General features: G+C 35.6%; 1 protein-coding gene across 4 annotated transcripts in view; it reads left to right on the top strand.

Annotated features, from left to right (window-relative positions):
* The window catches only part of ICA1L (islet cell autoantigen 1 like), a 67,542-nt gene that overhangs the window by 40,942 nt on the left and 6,535 nt on the right, over window positions 1-20,065 (top strand). For all 4 annotated transcript variants that reach the window (XM_032860056.1, XM_032860055.1, XM_032860053.1 and 1 more), the window contains 4 exons: window positions 1,270-1,352; window positions 3,540-3,583; window positions 13,680-13,754; window positions 19,223-19,477. In XM_032860056.1, coding sequence (XP_032715947.1) covers window positions 1,270-1,352; window positions 3,540-3,583; window positions 13,680-13,754; window positions 19,223-19,477 — 457 coding nt within the window. The remainder of the gene's footprint in view (window positions 1-1,269; window positions 1,353-3,539; window positions 3,584-13,679; window positions 13,755-19,222; window positions 19,478-20,065) is intronic.

Below are 20,065 nucleotides of genomic sequence, written 5' to 3' on the forward strand. Positions count from 1 at the left end.
ACATTTTCCTACACTCCTGTAGCCAGTTGTTTTTCAGTACTTCCCTAATTCCAAGCGCTACCAGCAACACTAAATAAATATGTGAGAATACTGCTGGTGGGCTCAAGATATTGGGTGGGGGTTAGAGGCGGGGAGTTAAAGAGCGAGCAAGAGAAAAGAAAATTAAAATGCAAATGAGATAAGAAAAAGTTATGGAAAAGAAAAACTTCAGAGGAACAAGCAATGGAAAATGGTCGTTGCTTTTCAAAAACAACCAGAGTACATACCTGACAATTTTAGAACTTAAAAATTTCCTTGCTTTACTTTTATACTCATGTTGTATAGTTTTCTTCTGTAGAGAATAGAATCATATGTAGATGTGATTCATGATGCAAAAATTATGGGTGATTACAGCTTAAGAGACTACTCTCTTGTATTAGATCAACTCTTTCTATAATGCCTACATAGTAAAGGGTACTCTCAGGTTTTTAACATTTGTGTATCTTCCTGTCAGTCTTCTTTGCATATGGCTTATCTAGCAGAGTCACACCATGGTAATCATTTCTTTACTTTGGGTAGGCTAGGTTTCAGTGCCTTTGAACCTATCTTTCTGCCTTGTTTTATTTTTTATTATTTTTATTAACATATAATGTATTATTTGCCCCAGGGGTATAGGTCTGTGAATCGTCTTGTTTTAAATAGAGCTTGAAAATGTTATTGTTGAGTTTACTCAAGCTGGATGTGGTATCTGGAATAGATCCCTATCTTGTACCTGTGTATTCCTGGGGCTTGGTATGGATTTTTAAGTCATGTTCTGACAGAGCATCTTCCAGTCTAATAGATACCCTCGTATTAGTCTTTATGTTTTTTGTTGTGCTTATGTTTTTTTTTTCTATATTAATGTTTCACTGGATAGCATACTGTGTTTTTAGGCAAATTTAATATCTAATTTCTGTTCACATGAAGTTGAAAATCTTCAGCCGTATTTAGAACATTGCAGTCAAAGTCAGAAACACTGTGTGAGTCTTCTTTGGCATATCACAGACTTAGAAACCCTGTGGCTAGCCTATGTCCTAGGCCATATGGTTGCCATAGGCAGCCAGGATAAACAGAGACACAGGGCTTAGTTCAATTTACATTACAATTTACATTACATCCCATCTCTCTCACTCTTTAGTCTAATTCAAAATTATCCCCATTTTATGTTGTTTTTTAGAATTTTTATTCTCATTTTGTTTGCACAAAGAGAGAAACATTCCATCTACTTAACATTGAATTTCTTGTCCTTAGCAACTACAGGACACTCCAAGCAAGTTTACTGAAGACCACAAAGAACAAATAGAGAACAGTTCTCTCACTGAAAACCTCAATAAGTAAGCAGGCAGAAGTACGGTATTATGGATACTGATACATGATAATATGATATATTTGGAAACTGTGGCTACTGATACATGGTATATATGGAAAGAGTTGTTTCTTTTCTGACTTACTGAATATTTATTTCTATGTCATTTTTCCAGTTAATATCTTTAAGGGATTTTTTTTTTTTAAAGTGAGTTCTGCGCCCAACAGGGGACTTGAACTCACGACCCAGAGAGCAAGAAGCAGGTGCTCTACTGACTAGCCAGCCAGGTGCCCCATTTTACTAGTTAATATTAAACATTTGTTTTGAAGCCTGATTTCCCCCCCTATTTTAGACATGGCAGGCAAAGTTGATGGTAACAGTACAGAGCAGATTGAGGCTATAACTCCAAATTCTGTAGTTTGGGAGACTGAGCTTTGTATTAAGAGCCTCTACGTAGAATCCCAGAAGGGCCAGCTTGCAAGAGAAAGGGACAGGCGCCAGCAGCTATGAAACAGAAGCTATTGAAAATCTATCTCCAGAGCAAAACCAATAGGACAGGGATTGGTCGCCTGAAAATGGGGCTTCTTGCCATGCACATCCTGTACGTTGCCTGTTTCCCTTTTTATCGTACTTTTGTTTTCCTTTCAGTGCTTCCACTTCTCATTTTAACTAGATTGCACTGAGTGTAGTAACAAACCCAGAAATAAGACCTGAACTGTGACAGACCACGTATTGCTGAGTGAAACGGGATCCAGGTCCCTCTTTTCTCTGTGGGGAAACCCAAACAAATATTATGGCTAACTTGACTATATAAACAATTTAGGATGTAGATTAATCAAATGTATAGTTATAACTGAAACTTATACGTTAACATTTAAAATCTTATGTAACATGAAATATATTCATTCAGTAAAATTTTTCCACTATCACATTTCATGAACGTTTTATTCAAAATCCTCTCATGCATCTTCAGCATTATGATAACTACCTTTTCAGTTAACTAACAGAGTACAAAGCATTTTATTTTTTCTTCCATCCAAGTTGTTTAAAAACCCATGTATATATGCTGTTATTGGAAATTTCATTCCAAGTCATTAGTATCTATTTTCAATGTAGGTTTATTTTTGTGTTCCTTGCAAATAAACACTGTGTAGGTTTCCCCTGCTATCTGAAAGTGGAGTATTCCAATGAAACATTTCATAAACCAGTACAGTGTAAGGCAAAGAAGCAATTACCATTAATTTTTGTGGAAAATTTTTTGAGTATTCCTAGACCCAAAAAGTAACCTCTCTCAGGCTTTCCTGACACCCTAGCACAGCTGTGCGCAGACACCATTCAGAACTCTAGCGGCTTAATGCTGAGAGGCTGAGTGTAGTTCTCAGGGAAGGAGCCTGGTGGCGCCGCTATCGCTGTGTAGGGTCACACCGCCTTTAAAAGGGCTCCTTGCAAAACAACACTGTTTTTTGCTTTTTGCCTTTTTTATAAAAGTGAAAATTCTCTTTGGATTTCTTTCAGTTAGCAAAGGAGGGTACTAACGTAGGTCTTCTGTAGAAGCATAATGCAAACTTTTGAAAAGCAGGCGGTACCTGTATTGCTTTTTATGTATCTTTAAAGATTTATTAAAGACAGCCTCTAATACTGGAGTTGTGAGGTTAAACTCCAGGAATAATGCCTTAATCTATGTTCAGTTTCTTTGTCTAATTTTTTCATTGCAGATGGATGATACAAATATCCAAAATTAGTATTGGCTGAGAATATTTTAGGCAAATGTGTCTTCTTATGCAAACATCACTTTGTTCAAAATAGAGTGCTCCATTTTTTCTGCGATTCTTCATTCCCTCTATTTAGATCCCAAGTATTCTTGAGCAAATTGCTTCTGTGCTTGAAAACTAAACCTCATACTCCAGGACTTTGGTGACGGATGTTCACTATACGTAGTACTTAGCACAGTGCCTGTAATACCAAACACGGTGCCTGGTGCTTCCTCAGTACTCAGTAACTGTTGTTGAAAGAATAAGGGATGAAGGATTATTTTCATAGTCTATGTAGATCTAGGGAAGAAGTGGCATTTGTCTCAGATTTTAGAGCTATCTACAAGACCACTATTTTATATGTCATCTCAGTTAAAAAATTTTTTTTGACCATATACAATTGTAGGATATGAGTCCAAGTGTATTTTAACCAAAATCTTTGCCTTTTTTGGTTTTTACTTTAGGTTAGTTTTGTCAGATGAGGAAGTGAGCTTGGGAAATGAACCAGGTAAGATGGTAAATTCATTAAAATGTGAAATGATCACATTTGAAATGTCAAAACAGTTTGTCACAACCTTTTAAAACAGATTGTATTAATATCTATTCATTTAAAAAAACATGTTAAATCCATTTATAAATCTCTTCTATATAAACACTTTTGAGTTAGCTTTCTTTTTCCCCCAGCTTTATTGAGTTATAGTTGACATATAACACTGTGTAGGTTTAAGATATACCATGTGATGATTTGATATAGTACGTATTGCTAAATGATTATCACTATAAACGTAGCTAACACATCTCTACCCTCACATAGGTACTATATACCTTTTGGCAACAAGAACATTTAAAACTTATTCTCTTAGCAAATGTCAAGTATGTAATACGGTATTGTTAACTGCTGTCATGAGGTACATTAGATCCCCAAAACTTTATCATCTTTACCTGGACGTTTATACCCTTTGACCAAATTTCACCATTTTCCCCGTCTTAGACCCTAATAACCACCAATCTACTCTTTGTTTCTGAGTTTGGCTTTTTAAGATCTAAACTTTAAGTGAGATCCCATAGTATTTATCTTTCTCTAATTTATTTCACTTAGCATAATATCCTCCAGATTCATCCATGTTATTTTATGAGTAAATAATATTCAATTTGATTCTATTATACATATCTATATACATGACATTTTCTTTATCCATTTATCTGTGATGGACACTTCAGTTGTTTCCATGTCTTGGCTATTGTAAATAATACTGCAAAAAACATGGGGATGCAGATAGCTCTTCAAGATAATAATTTTATTTCCCTTGGGTATATACCCAGAAGTGGAAGTGCTGGAACATATGCTAGTTCTGTTTTTAATATTTTGAGGAACCTCCATACTACTTTCCATAATGGCTGCCCCAATTTACATTCCCATCAACAATGCACAAGTGTTCCCTTTTCTCCATAGCCTGTCCCACACTTGCTATCTCTTCTCTTTTTGATATTGCATTCTAACAAGCATGAGGTGATAGCTCACTGTGGTTTTGATTTCTGTTTCCCTGGTGAGTAGTGTTTCGTGGAGCACCTTTTCCTGTATGTGTTGGCTGTGTACATGGCTTCTTCAGTTGGAAAAATGTGTATCTAGATTCTTTTTCCCTTTTTTAATCAGGTTATTTTGTTTTTGCTATTAAGTTATGAGTTCCTTACATATTTTGGATAGGAACCCCTTATCATACAGATGGCTTGCAAATATTTTACTCATTCTGTAGGCAAATGTGATTGGGTTTTTGATTGTTGATTGTTATTTTTTCTGCTGTGCCGAGGATTTTTAGTTTCATGTAATCTTCTTTATTGTTGCCTTTGTTTCTTGTGTTTTTGGTGTCCAATGCAAAAAAATCATTGCCAACACCAACGTCAGAGAGTCTTTTCCCAGTTTTGTTTTTTTTTTAATTGAAGTATAGTTGACATATATTAGTACCCGGTACTGCGGGCACCTAGTGGCTCAGTCAGTTAACCATCTGCCTTCAGCTTGGGTCATGATCTCAGGGTCCTGGGATCGAGCCCCACATCGGGCTCCCTGCTCAGTGGGGAGCCTGTTTCTCCCGCTCTCTCTGCCTGCCACCACTCTGACCCCCACTTGTTCTCTCTCTCTGTCAAATAAATAAACAAAAGTCTATCATAGTTTCAGGTACACAACACAGAGATTTGACAATTATGGACATTATGAAATGTTCATCATAATAAATGTAGTCACCATCTGTCATCTTGTAGAGTTTTTACAATATTGTCATTTGTATTCCCTGTATGTACTTTCCATACTCGTGACTTATCTGTTTTATGACTGGAAGTTTGTACCTCATAATCCCCATTATGTATGTTGTTTATGCCTCCACCCCACTCTCCTCTGGCAACCACTATTTCTCTATATCTATATATATATTGAAAGGGTAGTTCTCTATATTTATGTTGTTGTTTGTTTTGTTTTGCTCCATTTTGGGGTTTTTTTGAGTCCAGATATAAGGGGAATCATATGGTATTTGTCCTTCTCTGTCTGACTTGTTTCACATAGCGTAGTATCTTCTTAGTATCTTCTAGGTCCATCATGTTGTCACAAATGGCAAGATTTCATTCTTTTTAATGGTTGAGTAATTCCATTCTGTATGCATTCATGAACTATATTTATAACATCCTGTTTTAAGTTAATAAGAACTTCAATAGTATACAGAAACTCCACAGTTTTCTCCCCCTCACATTTTAGGTTATTAATGTTATAATTTACACCTTTTTCATTGTGTATCCAATAACAAATTATTGTAGTTAGAGTTATTTTTAATGCTTGTTTTTTAAACTGGAGTTTAAAGTGATTTATACAAAACTCTTCCAATATTATATAATCTTTGACTATATATTTACCTTTACTGATGCATTGTACACATTCATGTGGTTTTACAAGGTTATTTAACATCCTTTCATTTCATCTTGTAGAATGTCCTTTAGCCTTCCTGTAAGGGAGGTCTAGTGGTCGAACTTTCTCAACTTTCATTTGTTTGAGAAGGGCTTTATCTCTCATTTCTGAAGGACAGCTTTGCTGGGTATAGTATTCTTCATTGAGTTTTTTCTTTCAGTATTTTGAGCATATCATACTGCTGTCTCCTGGCCTGCAAAATTTCTCCTATGTAATCTGCTCACAGTCTTATAGTGGCTCCCTCATATGTGAGAAGTCACTTTTCTCTTGCTGCTTTAAAAATTCAGTCTTTGACTTTTGACAGTATGATTACAGTGTGTTGTATCTGACTGGACAAAGGTGCTGCTCATGCTCTGAGGTTGGAAAAGACCCATTGGCTGTATTTTGTGTTTAAGTGGTGCTGTTAGCTGGGATCCCTGGTGGAAGGGCTGTGCTCTGAGGTTAGGCAGGGTCACTAGCTGGGCTTCACAGTCATCTCTGATCAAAGGATGCCACTGCCGAGCCTCTTTTTTCAGGCAGGGTCACAGGTAGGTCTTCATGGTCTGATATGGGCTCACCCAGTGCTTTGCAATTGGGACTGCAGAGGCTGGGTTCTAAATCAGGCAGGGCGGTGGCTGTTCTCTGCTGTTGGGCAAGATTGCTGGCCATACTTCCTAGCTGAGTGGGCCTCATGCTTTACTGCATGTCTGGGCAGGGCATGAGGCTGTGTTTTACAACTGAGTGGGATCACTGCCTGGGCTCCCTGCTCGCTTGAGACGGCAGGCTGTGCTCAGAAGCTGAGCACGGCCATCCGCGTGGCCTCAGTGCCAGGCAGTGCTATAGACTGGAGTTGGCTGCAGGGTAGCACTGTACGCTGGGCTCTGGTGCTCCCCACGGTCACTGTTAGGGCTTCCCAGTGAGCAAGGCAGGAGATTAGGCTTCATACTCGGGTGGGGCTGCTGACTTGTTTCTCTTTCTGGGTGGGTGGGTAGGATGTGTTTTGTAACTTCCCAGGGTCTCAGTCCAGGCTTCCTGGTCATGTGGGCCTGGAGGCTGTACTCAGCAATGAGTTAGGTTTCTAGCAGCACCTAATTAGAGGTCTAATTATTTTCCTTAGGGAATTTTGATTTTTCTCCAAGATGAGGGCTTTTAATGTAGACATTTATTTCACAGGGTGGTATGATTAAGTTTCAAGCTTTTCCTCACACTTCAATACATGTTCTTATTTTTTTTTTTATAAATACAGATTATGTATACAATCAGTATATATTCAATCATTGCAGCTTTGGAGCCAGAAAAACCAGGGTTTGAATGTCAGCTTTTAAAAACAAGTCATATTTACCTTTCCCATTTTTCTCATCTGAAATATGAGTCATAGACTCCTACCTTACAGAGATATTAAGACTAGAGATATTTATAAACTACATGGCACATGATAGGTGTACAGTTAATGCAAGAGGCATTTTTAAGTGTACACATATATACAGATCATATTGAGAAACAATAATAATCGTGGACTTGTGTATCTAACCAGCTTCAAGTATATGTTCAAAAGGTTAGCTTCTTGTGCATACATAATCCTATACCCAAGTAGAGAGCATTTTTTAAAAGGCCTAGATGAAATATAATGGACATTTTTGTAGTTTCACCATTCATTTGTAGCATTATTCAATCTTCAAAAACTGCTGTATCAGTCATTATGTCTACTCTTTTTTATTTCTTAAGATTTTACTTATTTATTTGACAGATTACAAGAAGGCAGAGAGGCAGGCAGAGAGAGAGAGGGAGAAGCAGGCTTCCTGCTGAGCAGAGAGCCCAATGTGGGGCTCGATCCCAGGACCCTGAGATCATGACCCGAGCCGAAGGCAGAGGCTTTAACCCACTGAGCCACCCAGACGCCCTACTTTTTTTTTTTTTAAGAGTTTATTTATTTTAGAGAGTGAGAGAAATAACACAAGTGGGAGGAGGGGCAGAGGGAGAGGGAGAGAGAGAATCCAAGCAGACTTGCTGATCTTGGAGCCTAAGGCAGAGCTCAGTCTTACAGCACTGAGATCATGACCTGAGCCAAAATCAAGAGTCAGATGCTCAACTGAGCCACCCAGGTGCCCCATTATGTCTACTCTCTAATTCCAGATATTTATTTGTTCCTTCTCTCTTTTTTTCTTAATTAATTTTGCTAAGGGTTTATTCTTTCAACAAATCAGCTTTTGGTTTTCTTTCTTTTTGGTTTTCTATTGAATCTTTGTTTCTGTTTCATTAATTTTAGTTCTTATCTTCATTATTTTCTTCCTCTATTATTTTTGTTTTTTTTAAAGCTAAAATTTCTCTTTTTCTATATCCCACAAGTTTTTTTAAAAAGGCTTTATTGAGGTATATTTTATCCTAAAACTCATTCTGTTGTATAAATGAGTAATTTTTAGTTACTACAGAGCATTGCAACTATCTCTATAAGTCAGATTTAGAACCTTTTCATCCCCTCAGCAGTAAGATCCTTCACATCTGCTTGCTGTAATCCCCATTCCCACTCCTAGGCCTTTTCTGGACATTTCTTGTAGCTAGAATCATGCCATGTGTGGTGTTCTTGTATCTTTTTTCACTTCATGTATCACTTTGAGCTTCATCCATGACACAGCTTGTGTTGGTACTTCCTTTTTATGGCTTAATCCATTGTATGGATGTCCAGAAACTTTGATATATAGTATTTCATTATAATCTGATTTAAATTGTTTTTAACTTTTCATTATATCTTTTGTCATCTATGGCCATGAGTGATTTTAAATTGCGTTTCTAAAATTGGCAAATTAAGGGGATACTGAAATTAACCTTTTGTCATTGATTTTTTAACTTAATTTCATCATGGTCAGAGAATATATCCTTGTCATACCGATTCTTTGAATTATTGGGACACTGTCTATGGACTAAGAAGTGGACAGATTTTCTAAATATTCCATGGGCTTGATGTGTTCTCTAATCATTGAGTGTAGGAGCCTACATATCTGTTACATCAAGCTAATTATTTGTGCTGCTTTAAGTCTTTTATAGCTTTACTAATTTTTTATTTACTTAATATATCAGTAATTGAGAAATGTACTTTGAAATCTCTGCTACTGAAGTGGGTTTTCATTCTTCCTGTACTTTTTCACTTTATATACTTTGAGGATTTGGGAGTGATTTTATTTATTTGAGAGAGAGAAAAAGAGAGCATGGGAGCAAAAGAGTACAAGAAGGGACAGCAGCAGAGGGAGGAGAAGCTGACCTCCTGCTGAGCATGGAGCCCAATGCTGAGCTCACTACCAGGGCCCTTAGATCATGACCTGAGCCAAAAGCAGCCACATAACTGACTGAGCCACCCAGGAACCCCTTACTTATTGTAGAGAGGGAAGGAGCACAAGTGGGGGTAGGGGCAGAGGGAGAGAATCTCAAGCATACTCCATGCTGAGCACAGAGTCTGACCCAGGGACCAATCTCATAACCCTGAGAACATGACGAGTTGAAACCAAGAGTTGGACACTCAACTGACTGAGCCACCCAGGCACCCCAGTTTAGAATTCTTATATCTGTTTAACAAATTAATCTGTTAATAATATAATGACCCCTTCTGTCCCTAATATTACTTCTTGGCTTATAGTTTCCTCTATATGACATTAACTTAGCTTAAGTAGTTTTATTTTTGTTAGTATTTGCTTTGTATACCCTTTTCTGTACTTTTAGTTTCAACTTTCCCATGTTCTTATATCTTAGGTTATGTCTCTTGTAAATAAAATTAAGCTGGATTTTTTTTTAAAGGCCCCATATATCAGTTTGTCATTCTTTTATTTGATGAATTTAGTCCATTTACATTTATTGCCATGATTTATATTTGGACTTGTACTTTCTGTTTTCTCTTTGTTTTGTTCTTCCACTCCATTCTCTTGTCCCCTGTTTGGCCTTACTTTGGATTGATTAAGATTTTATTATTTGTTCTTGAAGATTTCTTAGTCCTTTTTTTCCCCCCAGGTACTAGTTTGGAAGTTTCACATTTTATTTGTTTTTCGTGGTTTCCCTTGAATTTTATCATGCAACTTTAACCAACTGAGCCACCCAGGTGTCCATATCATTCATACTTGAAATAAAGGCTAGGTTTATGACTATCTCAGTATTCCCAAAACATTACAAAGATCTTAAACTAAATCCAGTCACTCCCATCTCACTTCACCAACTATTATTCTTCAATGTTTTATTTCTCTTTTTGTGTGTTCCCACAAAGCAATAAAAGATATTTTTGTTTTATGAAGAAATGTTATTTATATTTTACCAGTATTTTTTCTTTGTTATTATTTCTTCATATATTTCAGATCTTCACTGTGACCTCATTTTCCTTTTCTGTAACTATAGCTTTTAGTTTTGGAAGTTATTAAAGATGCCATGGTGGTAAACTTGGCTTATGTTTGGAAATAATTGTTATTTCTTATTTTTGAAAGACAGTTTTGCTTAGTAAATAATTTTAGGTTGGTTGGTATTTTGTTTCACCACTTTGTAAATATTGTTGTATTGTTTTCTGTTTTCCCTGGGCTGTTGAGAAATCTTCTTTTAGTCTAATTATTTAGTAAATTTGGTTTTTCTTTCGGGCTGCTTTAAGGATATGCTGTTCATTTTGGTGTTCTTGCTGTTTCAGTACCATGTGTCTAAATGTGCAGGTTTTTAAAAATTTTTCATCTTTCATAGTATAAGTTGTATTTCCTGTGACTGTGTCTTTTATTAGTTCTGGAAAATGTTCGACCATTATCTTCTTTTTCTATATATGATAAATATGCATACATCCACCATTATCTTTTAAAATATTGCTCCTCCATTTTCTCTGTTTTCCCTTCTGGAACCTCAGTAAGCTTATGTTGGACCTTTTCACTCATCTTTCATATCTTTTGTCATCTCTTTTATATTTTCCATCTCCTTTCCTTCTGTTCTTTGGGTCTAGGTAAGTTCTTCAGGTCTGTTTTTCACTAATTTTCCATTCCCCAAACTCTATTTCTGTAGCTTACCAAAATTTCCATGGTGTGTGACTGTGAGTCACCCATTCTTTCCCTGCCCTCAAACTCTTACTCTCTTCTTCACTTCCTTCTCTCGCCACCTCCAGAATCTCTTTCTCATTCCTAGATTTTTCTAGAGTTCAACTGAAATCTTTATTGATAGTCTATTTTTTTATCTTCTGTAGTTTTAAACCATTTTTATACTATTTGAACTTAGAACCTAATTTATCCTTTGCTTCCTTATCTTAAAGCTAAATAACACTGAATTCCTTATACCTTTCTTTTGATTTTGTTTTTCTTTTGACTACTTTGGTTGGTTTAACTTTTTCCATTTTCTTTTGTATTATCTCAAGCATCAAATTTTAAGAAGAGTGTAGTAGAGATATTACTACCTTGTCCTTAGATGTATTACACCTTCTAAGCTCACTGTATAGCAGCAACACTATTCATGTTTTATGTAGGAGACATTTAGGTTTCATTATCTTTTTAAAAGGTGTCCTTGATATAGTTGAAGACGTCAAAATCTTGGGCTTTTTTTGTTTTTCTTCCTTCCTTTCTTTCTTTTTTTCTTCCTGGTCTGTGTGTTTATATTGAGTTGCAGATGAGGTACAGATGAATTATGTGGGAAACTGGGTCCCAGATTAATGATAGGGCATAACTTGTCTCCATATATACCCCAAACTTGGAGATCTTTTATTTTTTTTTTAAACAACTTTTTGCCTGGGGAGCTTTGGGAGTATGCTGTCTTTTAGCACATTTGTTTGATCTTTGCCTTCATATGAAGTTACTACTAGTCTCACTTTGGTGGAGGTGAGGAATGCAGAGAAGCTGTTTACAACTATGCACGTAAAATAAGTATCTGTTGTCCGGAGACATGGAGAACACACAGAACAAAATATAAAATGGACTTTCAGAGAATACAGAATTAGACACACATCCACTAGGAAAGGGCTAGGCTTCTGAATGTGAAAACTTTTCTTTAATTGAGGTATAAATGACATACTAGTTTCAGATTTATAACATAATGATTTGATATTTGTATACAGTGTGAAAGAATCACCACAATAAGTCTAGTTAACACCCATCACCATACAGTTAGAAAATTTTTTTCTTGTGATGAGAACTTTTAAGATTTACTCATTCAGCAACTTTCAAGTATGCAAGACAGTATTATTAACTAGTCACCATGTTATATTACATATCTTTTATTTATTTTATAACCTAAAGTTTATACATTTTGACCCTCTTTACCTATTTTGCCTACCTCCCCCAACCCCTGCATCCAGCAACTACCAGATCTGGTCTGTCTGTGAGCTTGGCCTTTGTCTTTTTGTTTTTTAAATTCTACATATAAGCAAGATCATGCAGTATTTGTCTTTCTCTGTCTTACTTATTTCACATGGCATAATGTTTATAAGGTCCATCCATGTTGTTGAAAATAGCAAGATCTCATTTTTTAATGGCTGATTAATATTTTACACACACACAGACACCACATTTTCTTTAGTCATTTATCCACTGATGGACACTTGGGTTGTTTCTATGTCTTGGTTATTGTAAATAATACCACAGTGAACATGGGGGTACATACATATTTTTGAGTTGGTGGTTTTTGGGTTCTTTTTTTTTTTCATATAAAATACCCAGAAGTGGCACTGCTGAATCATTTGGTAGTTCTATTTTTAATTTTGGGGAGAACCTCCGTACTGTTTTTCATAGCAGATGTACCAGTTTACCTGGAATGTGAAAACTTTTAACTTTCAAGGGGACATAGATCAAGGGGACATAGATGTAACAAAGAACCTGAATACTTATGGGTATTATAAAGTTATTTGTGTGTGAATTATACATATTGTATTACAGATCTTTCTCGACTTTAGATGGGATTATTCTGATAAACCTATCGTAAGTTGAAAATATAAGTCGAACACCTCAAAACTATTGTAACACTGTATGTTAATTATACTGGAATTAAAATAAAAAGTTAAAAAATACCATAAGATATTTACTTTCTATACCAAAAAAGGGCAAATATCATAAGTCAAAATGCACTTAATATATCTAACATAAGAACATCATAGCTTATCCTGGCTCAGAACACTTCTGTTAGCCTGCAGGTGGGCAAAATGATCTACCACAAAGCCTAATTCATAATTAAGTATTGAGTATCTCATATAATTTATCGAATACTGAAACTGAAAACAGGATGGTTTTATGGGTACCGAAGGTTGTTAAGTGTATCATTTGTTTATCCCGTGATCACATGGCTGACTGGGAGCCACATCTCATTGCTTCTGCCCAGCATCACAAGAGAATACTGTATAATGTCTCACTAGCCTGGGAAAATACCAAATTCAAAATCTGAAGTACAGTTTCTACTAATTATCTCCTTTGCATCATTATGAAGTCAAAAAATTGTAAGTCAAACCAGTGTAAGTCCAGAACCATCTATGCACACAAATATACATGTATACACACATACATATACTCCTACACACAAATGTGATTTTTATATGTAGTTCTTTAAATTTTTACATCTCCATTTTATACGTATTATAAACTGATGTGGTCAATTGCACACTTAGGCCAGATTATTATAAAATATTATAGTAAGTAAGCATGCTAAATTTCTACTTATTCAGCTTATCTTTTATGTGATTTTATTTCAGTAGCCAAAGGTTACAAGGAAAAGCATTTTCAAATAAGAGAGTTTGAAGCACCTCAGTTTTCTCATTCTGAAAATGGTAAGAAATAGCAATTTCATTATATATATGGATAGTTTATTATTTTAAATTCTTTAGTTTTAATTTAATAATTATTTCCTTAACATTAAAACCTGTTTAGGTCTCTACACAGGGATGCAACCCTTTACTTCTATTTTATAGTACATATCAATGGAAATAAAGTCATTATTTGTTTTATATGTCTGAGCTCTTGTCCAAATGTATCTGTGTAACTGTGAGGACTGGGAGGACAGTGTCTGTCTCACTGCTGGTGTCCCTCTGTCATTCAGCAGTTGCAGACACTCTGTAAATACTACTTCGAATATCTTTATGTTGCACATATTTTTTTCCCACTATGTTACCTGTCATTTCTTTTCATGTAGTTGTTTCTTGCCATGAAAATTTAAAAAATAATTTTATGTAGTCAAATTTATTAATCTTTTATTAGATCTTGATTTTTGTCATATGTAAAACCCAAGTTAGAGTTTATTTATGCTGTCTTCTAGTATTTGTATACTTTTATTTTTTACATTTATATCTCTAATTCACTTAGAGCTTTTTTAGCCATATGGTACTAGCGATGGCTTAAATGTGATTGTTTTGCAGGTGGCCATCCTTTATCATTTTTTTGAAATGCTGTCTTTGCCATAGGAATTTGAGATAATTTCCAATCATATACTAGATTTCTGTATGTACTTGGGTCTGTTTCTGGACTCTCTTTATTTTTCCTTGATGTGTGCATGTACCAGTGCCACACTGTTTTAATTACAGAAACTTTCTTTTGTGTTTTTACATTTGATAGGGCTAGTATCCTTTTCATTATTTTCTTAGTTATTCTTTCATGTTTATTTTTCAATATAAGCTTTATATCATATTGTCTATCTCCATAAAAAGGCTCATTGTTCCTTTTATTGTGGTCACATTAAATGTGGAAAACTGACAGTTTGATAGTGCTTAGACATCCTACCCAGAAACAAAGGAGATTTTTCTATTTGTTGAAATTTCCTTGTGTATCTTTTATATGTTTTTTTTTTTCATATAGGATTTGAGCAGTTCTTATTATTTCTAAGTATTATATTTTTTGTTGCCATTATGAATGAGGTTTTCTTTTCATATGTATATTTATACTTTTCATATACATATATGTGTGTATATATGTGTTTTACATACATATATATGTGTAATATATATCTATTTTAAGTAATCTTTATGCCCAATATGGGGCTCTAACTCACGACCATGAGATCAAGAGTTGCATGTTGTGTACCAACTGAGCCAGACAGGTGCCCCTTTTCCATTATATTTTTAACTGGTTATTGTTTTGTGCACATAAATGCTATTAATTTTTTGCATGTTAATACTATATGCTGCTACCGTGCTGAAATTTTTAAATTTGGGTTAGTTTTATCATTGATTGTCTAGGGTTTTCCAGGTATACCAACATGTCGTTTGCAAACAGAGATAATCCTGTTCTTTCTTTACCAATTCTTTTTACTATAATTGATTTCTTTGGTTTAATTGCCTTGGTTACTACCTCCAGAATGATGTTAAATAGTGGTGAGCATTTCCTGATTTTAATGGGAGTTCCTGTAATGTTTCTGAATTAATTAGGATGTTAGCTTTTGATATGTGGTGTATGCTTTATGAAGTTAAAGAAGTATCCATACATTTCTAATTTCTTAAGAGTTCTTATGAGGAATTGTTGTTGAATTCTGACAACAGCTTTCTCAGTATCTATGCCAGTAATTATTTTCTTCTTTGATGTGTTAATATGATGAACTATATTAATAGGTTTCCTGATATTATACCATCCTTCATTCCAGTTATAAGTCCAGCTTTGTCATTGTGCATTAATTTGCTGATATTTTATTTACTGTTTGTATATTGCTGTTGATTTCTCTGTGAAAACATTTAGGCCTGGTACCTTTTTGTGTTTTCTTCTCTATGGAAATTGGTCTGTTTAACCTTTTCTTATGTACTGGGATCAATTTTAATAAGTTTTATTTTTCTCAAATTACTCATTTTGTCTAGATTGTCAGATTTATTTGCATAGACTTGTATAAAATCTCTTGATTATTTAACAGCTTTATGGAGATAATAAGTTTTTAAAAATTACCAGTTTTAAATGCAAAATTCAGTAATTTTTAGTAAATTTATAGAGTTATGCATCTATAATCACACTTAATATTAGAATATTTTTGAAAATTCTCTCATACTTGTTTACAATCCTCACTCTCAACTCTCAGGCCTAGGAGAATACTAATCTCTATAAATTTCCCTTTCCTAGACTAAAATTGTACAAAAGGTAGTCTTTTGTGTTTGGCTTTAGATGTATTCCATTAAGCCTAATGTTTTTCTAGATTCATCCATGTTGCATACAGCAGTAGTTCATTTACTTTTTTTTCTTAATTTTTAAATTATAAAATACACATAAAATTTTCCATCCTGTTTTAAGTGTACAATTCAGTGATATTACATACATAATATTATGCAAGCATCACCAACATTCAGCTCTATAACTCTTTTCATTATAAAACTGAAAGTCTGTATCCATTAAATGATAATTCCCCATCCCCCCACCTCTGCCCAGCCCGACACCCAACATTCTCCTTTCCGTCTGATTTTGACATTCCAAGTATGTCATGTACGTGGAATCATACAGTACTTGTCTTTTTCTGACTAGCTTATTTCACTTAGCATAATGTCCTCAAGGTTCATCCATATAGTGGTGTATTGCAGAATTTCCTTCCAAGACTGAATATTCCATTATATGTATATGCTGAATTTTGCGAACTCTGATTCCTTACTTTAAAAAAAAAAAAGATTTATTTTTTTATTGGACAGAGAGAGATCACAAGTAGGCAGAGCAGCAGGCAGAGAGGGGGGAAGCAGGCACCCCGCTGAGCAGAGAGCCCAATGCGGGGCTTCATCCTAGGACCCTGAGATCATGACCTGAGCCAATGACAGAGGCTTAACCCACTGAGCCACCCAGACGCCCCAATATTCCTTACTTTTTATTCATGATTGTATTCCATTGTATGGATATATTTATCCATTTACCAGTTGATGAACATTTGATTATTTACATTTTTTGGCTATTATAATATTGTTGCTATGATCATTCAAATACTTCTCTGAGTATGGACATAAGCTTTCATTTTTCTTTGTTAGATTCTTAGGAATGGAATTGCTAGGTTGTGTGGTAAGTTGAGTATATCTTTTTAAGGAACTGTCAAATTGTTTTTTTAAAATGGCTCTACTATTTCATTCCCACTAGCAAAGAATGAGGTATCTAGTTTTTCCACTTCTTTGTCAACATGTGTGTTGTCTCTTTAAAATGTACATTTTAGGGACGCCTGGGTGGCTCAGTTGGTTAAGCAGCTGCCTTTGGCTTAGGTCATGATCCCAGACTCCTGGGATCGAGTCCCACATCGGGCTTCTTGCTCAGCAGGGAGCCTGCTTCTCCCTCTGCCTCTGCCTGCCTCTCTGTCTGCCTGTGCTTGCTCGCTCTCTCTCCCTCTGTCCCTGACAAATAAATAAATAAAATCTTAAAAAAAAAAATAAAATGTACATTTTAGTACTTTTCATTTGTGGCTTTAATTTGCATTTCTCCGGTGATTTATGATGTTGAGTATCTTTTCCGTGTTTATTGGACATTCGTATATCTTCTTTGTTGACAAATCTATGAAGACCTATTTGCCTATTTTTATTTTTTTTATTAACATATAATGTATTATTAGCCCCAGGGCTATTTGCCTATTTTAAAATTGGGTTATTTACCTTATTATTAAGTTGCAAGATTTCTTTATTCTTGATGCAAATTCTTTGTCAGACATATGACTTGTAAATATTTTATCCTAGTCATCTTATTTTCTGAATTTTGCCTCTTAATGGGGCGCCTGGGTGGCTCAGTGGGTTAAGCCTCTGCCTTCAGCTCAGGTCATGATCTCAGGGTCCTGGGATCAAGTCCCACATCAGGCTCCCTGCTCAGTGGGGAGCCTGTTTCCCCGCCTCTGCCTACTTGTGATCTGTCAAATAAATAAATAATAAATCTTTAAGAAAAAAAAATTTTGCCTCTTAAAACACAAAATTTTAAAAATTTTACAAAGTTCAACTTACTCTTTTCCTTATGTGTTCTTTTGGTATCCTGTCTAGAAACTCTTCGTACCCAAAGTTACAAAGATCTTCTCTTACGTATTCTTCTTGAAGTTTTATAATTTTAGCTCTTAGTTGTAGGACTATGATCAATTTGAATTAATTGGTGTTTATGGTGTGAGGTATGTCTTTTAATTTTTGTATTTTGTTTACTGCATATGCACATCCAGTCGTTCCTGTACCATTTATTGCAAGGACATTTCTTACTCCATGGAATTTTCTTGGCATTTTTGTTAAAATCCAGTGACCAAAGAAAAAAAAAATAGGTTGTGTTTCTGGATTCTAGTTTCTGTTCCACTAATCTGTATATCTGTCCTTGACCAGAACCATATTGTCTTGATTATTGTGGTTTTATAGGAAATTTTTGAAATTTGGTGGTAGTAGTCCAATAGCATTGTTCTTTTTTCAAAATTGTTTTGGCTATTCTAACTCCTTTGCATTTCCATAAAAATTTTACAATCATCTTGTCAATCTCTATCCAAAAAAGCCTACTGGGATTTTGATAGGAATTATGTTGAATTCATACATGAATGAATTATGAATTATGTTGAATATGAATTATGTTGAATTCATTTGGAGTCAATTGCCAGCTGGACAATATTGATTCTTCCCATTTATGAATGGGGGGATTTTTTCTTTATCTTTGACTTTCAGTGATTTGCCTATGATGTATCTAGATATAGATCTCTTTATATTGATTCTGCATGGGTTTTATTAAGCTTGATGAATGAGTACATTAATGTTTTCAAGAAATTTGGGGAGTATTATCCATTTTTCCCCAAACTGCCCCATCCTTTTGTGACTCAAATCAGAGTCTCATCTTATGACTGTGGTCTTTTTATCTGGGTGGCAAATGGGAGCTTCCACCTCTTGACTGCACTGCCCACACTTAGCCAAGTAACTGAGAACAGGATATGAAATGCTGACATCCTACCCCTCCTAAGAACATAACTGGGGGGAGAAGGGAGCCTTATGTTTTTGGCCACACAGGTGTAGAGTAGAATTTCCATTGTGCTGAATTGGAAGGAGGGTAGGAAGGGAATGATTCTTAGTTCAAATACCATTAGAAGTCTTAGTCCAAGACTTCTAATAGATTGTCTTGAATAAATGTTTCCTCATGTGTGTCCTTGGAACAATTTCTAGAGACTAGACTATCCAATTAGAAATAATTTCTCATAAACTTCCAATCAGTTTAATTGTTCATTATAAATTATGTTAAAAAACTTTCAAAAATTATATTAATGTATGAGAACAATGGAACAAATTTGATTTGCCCTATGTTCTACTCTCATTTCCTCGAAAAGAAGCCTTCTGTTTTTATGTTCATTCAACAGTTGTAAAAGATTTCCCGATAGATTCACTGGAAGATGATTTTGAGAAGGAATTCTCATTTCTCAATAACCTCCTAAGTCCTGGTTCTTCAAATACTGGTGAATTTACCCCAGAATGCCAGACTGCCTTCGGGAGCCCTGGGGCCAGCTTCACGTCACGGGAGCCTGCTGTGGGGTCAGAGCCTCTTGCTCATTCCTCACGATTCCTTCCTTCACAGCTTTTTGACCTTGGCCTTCATGCTGCTGGAGCTTTTAACAGTAAGTGCCTATGAAACATTTAGACACTCATGACTTAATTTATATTTGTGAAGCAAAACTGTGTGTATGTAGATGCTAAAATCAACAAGGATATTGATTTAACTTTGGTATCACCAGGCAAAATCTGTGTCTCACCGATCAACTGCAAAAGTAACAAATATTACCATCGACAAAGGCAAAACAAGGGCTGCTTTCCTGCCACCTCTGTCAAACCCACTTTGTACACTGACTTTCTCCAGAGTCTTCTCTACATAGAAAATCCAGGTCTTATTTTAAACCCTTGACCTGCTAAGTTACTCTTGCCTAGGGCAGGTGTTACCGTTTCTTCCCTCTAGCAAATCTCGGTGTGTTCTCTCCGCATGGGTTCAGAGCAGACAAGGATAGTTCCACGGCAGCCTCCTGGGCAAGGGAGCAGGACTGGAGGATGGTGGCAGAAAGTGGGGCAGGGTATTTTTCTAAGGGTCACCTGCTTTGTTTCTATGTCAGGAACTCCCTCTACTGACCTACTGTCCTACCAGCCCGTGTCCAACCCAGCACCTTCAGAGTCCTTTTGCTCCCCACTTCCATATTGGTTGCTAAGTACTGCCA

Source organism: Lontra canadensis, unplaced genomic scaffold (assembly GCF_010015895.1).
Source record: "Lontra canadensis isolate GAN:19392208 unplaced genomic scaffold, GSC_riverotter_1.0 scaffold18, whole genome shotgun sequence".
NCBI lineage: Eukaryota > Metazoa > Chordata > Mammalia > Carnivora > Mustelidae > Lontra > Lontra canadensis.